Below are 4258 nucleotides of genomic sequence, written 5' to 3'. Positions count from 1 at the left end.
TGATGGCTACTAGATTAAATATAAATAAATAAATATTTAATCTTACACCCAGAAGTATACCACAGCCTTATATACTTACATCAAGGGACATATGGAAATCATGCAATGTTTTGTAAACTTTGTCAACACTTCGTTACGATCATTGAGAAGACCATTGTACACTTACTATTTGAACATGACAGGCTGACAGGTTTTACTTTTACATACTATTTACATTCCATAAATTAGGAATATTTTTGTGCATAAGGTGTTATACCTCACTCATGTTTTGGAGGGTTTTTTTAAAAAAAAAAAAAATTGATTTTTTAACTTTAACCCAAAAGCTTTTTATATTTTGCAATTTTAACCCACATAAATTGTTTTTCTTTTCACTTTTAACTCAAAAGTTTCATTATTTTCAATTTAACCTCACAATATTTTTGCCTTCAACTTTGGTCCCCTATACTTTTCATCTTTCGCAAATAACTTTGGTCCCCTATACTTTTCATCTTTCGCAAATTTTCGTTTTACGTTTCGTTCTAAATTTTGCAAGTTAAGACGGTGCGGCGTGCGTGTGTCGTTTAACGTTTTTTTTTTTTTGTTTCGTTCAAAATTATGCGAGTTAACACGACGCAACATGCATGTGTGGTTCAATGTTTTACATTTATTTTTTTTGTTTGATAAGTTCATCCTGGATCGACTCAGTGACAGTGGTGTGACGTTAATACTATTTGGCATAGTTTTACACCCCCACCGCAACGCGAGGAGCTTAAATATAGTTTATTTTAAACTGACACACAAAGACACAAAGTGTGGTTTCCAACATGCCAACACACATGGATTTTGTATATTTCATGTCAAGTTAACGACTTAGGTGTCTATTTTTTGGGCTTTAACAGGCCGATTAGTTTTCACTACTGGGCTATGGCCCGTAAATATTATACACCCGTAGATACATTACTATAAATGAAATGGACACATGGAGGGAACAGAAGGTACACGTGGAAGAGTAAGCATGTTCTGTAGCGCCACCTCAAAGCGGTGAAGTAGTTAAAAGAATCATGAACAATGCACTGCAAGTACAACAGGAAGAAGAAGAAATGGCCGGAAAAGTGATGGCAATGGCGGACGGAAATGCGTTGACTCCGGAGGCGGATTGTCAGCCTTTGACCCACGAGCGCAAAGTCCGAACGGACCTAGAAACTCACCTTCCTAAACCTTGTATGTTATTCTTCTTTTGGGGATTGTCTTCCTTTCTTTCTAGATATTCTTTTTGATTGTCAACAGATTGTTATTTTGTGCATGCGTTCTTGCTTTGTCTTCGTATTCTGTTTCATGCTTCTTATTGTTGACTTGTAATTTAATCAAGTATTTGATGAATTTCTTATGAACAAATTGATTGATCAAAGTTCAGGGGGCGTGTTATGTTATTTTACCAAAGGATGATGATTACTTCATTGTGAATGCATGTGAATATTTGTGGAAATAGTAGGCTTCGGTTTTAGGCTCAAACCAAACTAAACCAAAACTAAAGATTCGGTTTTTAGGTTTTTTAAAACCTTTTTATTTCGGTTCGCTTTTTGGATAGTTTTCACGATGGGTTTGGTGTGTTTTTTTTTTTTTTTTTTTTTTTGTTGGTCGGTTTTGTCATTTGGATTTGAAATTTTCGGGCCGAAATGTTTTTCATAGTTATTGGTTAATTGATTATCACGTGTTTAGGCCTATGGGATAACCATTTGTTGTCCATGTTTTTTTTTTTTTTTTTTGTGGTTTTGTCATTTCGGCTTAAAATTTTTGGGCCGAAATGTTTTTCATAGTTAATGGTTAATTGATTATCACGTGTTTAGGCCTATTTTTTTTTTTTTTTTTTTGGTATAACCATTTGCTGTCCATGTTTTTTTCGGTTTTGTCATTTGGGCTTGAAATTTGTGGGCCGGAATGCTTTTCTTAGTTGATGGTTAATTGATTATCGCGCGTTTAGGCCTATTTTTTTTTTGGGATAACCAATTGTTAATTTCTTATAAATTAAAGCTTTGGGCCAAAAGGCTTTACTAAGTTGATGGTTGATATAAATTAAAACTTTGGGCCAAAATGCTTTTCTAAGTTGATTGTTAATTGATTATAACACGTTTAGGCCTAAATTCTTTTGAGATAATCATTTTAATTTCTTATAAATCACTTGATAAAAATAAAAGTTATAATTCATAAATTCAATAACATTAAAATATACAGTTCTTTCAATTTTTGGATTATTTTGTTTGTTTTGTTTTGTCTTGTCTTGTTTAAAAAAATACAAAACCAAAACTGAACCGTTTCTCTTATAGTTCGGTTTTATTGGTTTATTTGCAGTTGGTGGATCTAGAAAATCTTTATAGGGGGTAACCTTTCATATAAAAGGGGTAACGAAATCGAAAAAACGTTAATTTATTCTACAATTTATACTACGCCGGAGCGTAAAGGGCAAGGGGTAGCGGGAGCTACCCCTACTAACATGCTAGGTCCGCCCCTGTTTATTTGGTTTTGGTTTTATTGGTTTATTTGTGTAGTTCAGTTCGGTTATGTCAATTATTGGTTATCATTAATTTGATTCTTTCCAAATTTGTTTTGTAAACTATGTGATGATAATGACGATGATTTGGTGCAAATGATTTTCAGATTTGGCAAGAGGATTGGTAGCTCCAGATACCGAACATCCGAACGGGACGTTAGGACACAGGCACTACGACATGACTGTTCTCCAGCAGCATGTTTCGTTCTTCGATCATAATAACGACGGAATCATTTACCCCTGGGATACCTATTCCGGTGAGCTACCCGCCTTATAAACAAGTCATAACATTCAAATTTAGCTTCAACTACACATTCATCACTTGTTGTCATTGATTTTTTAAGATGCATTTAACAATGATGAATTGACATATTGTGTAGGTATGCGTGAATTGGGGTTCAATATGCTGATATCCTTTTTGGCTGCTGTGTTTATCAATATGGGGATGAGCTATCCCACCCTCCCCGTACGTGGTTCATCTTTCATCGATTGTCATTACGTCTCATAATCGGTGAACTAATGAATTTAATCAGCTTTGGCTAAATTTTACAGGGGTGGATTCCGTCGCCTTTCTTCCCTATATACATCTACAACATACACCGGGCAAAGCATGGAAGCGACTCGGCGACTTACGATACTGAAGGAAGGTCCACCCTAGTCTCCCTCATTTGTGTCGCGCAAACACTAACCCACATACACTTAAAAATCTCGTCGGGTTATTGATTAACACGAAAAGATACCGTTTATCTAAATGTGCCAAAACGGGGCACGGGTTGACGGATAATAACGAAGTTGTAATCGTGTTATTCGGATCGTGGGTTTTACAAACGGGTTGGCGGATACTAATCATGTATCAACCGGAGTAGGGGTTAAAAAGGGTTTTAAAAAATGGGTTAAACGAGTCGTAAACTATTTAATCATGCAATTTTTAGGGACTATGATTCGCGCCTCTTTTACATTTTTTTTGTCTAGCTAATCTACATTTTTTTTGTAGATACATGCCGGTTCACTTTGAGAACATGTTTAGCAAGTATGCGAAAACGGTGCCAGACAAGCTCACACTCGGGGAGATTTGGAACATGACCGAAGGGAATCGAGTAGCATTTGATCCCTTTGGATGGTTAGTTTGTTCAAACAAACCCTCCCTTATATTACAATCGGAGTAAATACTGGCTTAGATCGCGATTCTTTTGTACACATCGTGTTGAACGCTTTCTTGTTGGTGCAAATGCAGGACGGCAGCGAAGATGGAGTGGGCGATCCTGTACGCACTTGCTAAGGACGAGGAAGGTATGTTGTCGAAGGAGGCGGTTAGGCGGTGTTTCGATGGCAGCTTGTTCGACTATTGTGCCAAGATGAACAGGACAGCACACGGAAAGAGCTACTGAAAGATGTTATGAAAGTGTGTTGTATAATTATATGTGTGCTTTGAAGTTGGTTGTATAGTAGCTAAAATAAGAGACTACATTGAGGAAATAAGTTATATATAAGAAGAAAATGATGTTAAACGTCTACAAATCTTGTTATTTTTTTAACTAAACAGAGTTTAAAGCTGAAAACAATGTTAATAATTAAGTTATTTGATGAATTATTTATTGGAATTGGATTAGACCAGTGGTAATGCGCTTACCTTTGGGTGTTTTGCGTCACGGGGTAGCTCAGTTAACAATGGGGCATTATGAGGCGTTTTCTAAAATAAGTGTAGGTTCTTTCTCTCATGTCATTTCGCCC

At 36.1% G+C, this 4258-nt stretch overlaps 1 protein-coding gene across 1 annotated transcript; it reads left to right on the top strand.

Moving 5' to 3' along the window:
* The first annotated feature begins 1025 nt into the window (after nt 1–1025).
* Nucleotides 1026–4035, top strand: LOC110943549 (peroxygenase). Its single transcript, XM_022185293.2, has 6 exons — nt 1026–1200; nt 2635–2784; nt 2908–2993; nt 3080–3174; nt 3522–3647; nt 3762–4035. Exons 1-6 carry the CDS (start codon nt 1041–1043, stop codon nt 3913–3915), a joined length of 771 nt encoding a protein of 256 aa, XP_022040985.1. The 5' UTR covers nt 1026–1040; the 3' UTR covers nt 3916–4035.
* The last annotated feature ends 223 nt before the right edge of the window (nt 4036–4258 follow it).

Source organism: Helianthus annuus, chromosome 11 (assembly GCF_002127325.2).
Source record: "Helianthus annuus cultivar XRQ/B chromosome 11, HanXRQr2.0-SUNRISE, whole genome shotgun sequence".
Lineage (NCBI taxonomy): Eukaryota > Viridiplantae > Streptophyta > Magnoliopsida > Asterales > Asteraceae > Helianthus > Helianthus annuus.
Note: the sequence above shows the minus strand (reverse complement) of the source record. Positions and strands in the feature narration are given on the sequence as shown.

Excerpts from the sequence above, each read along its gene's own strand:
- LOC110943549 (XM_022185293.2), top strand. The coding sequence starts at position 1,041 with ATGAACAATGCACTGCAAGTACAACAGGAAGAAGAAGAAATGGCCGGA. Across the intron at positions 3,175-3,521 it reads ACTTACGATACTGAAGGAAG|ATACATGCCGGTTCACTTTG; the intron begins GTCCACCCTAGT and ends TTTTTTTTGTAG. Across the intron at positions 3,648-3,761 it reads GCATTTGATCCCTTTGGATG|GACGGCAGCGAAGATGGAGT; the intron begins GTTAGTTTGTTC and ends GTGCAAATGCAG.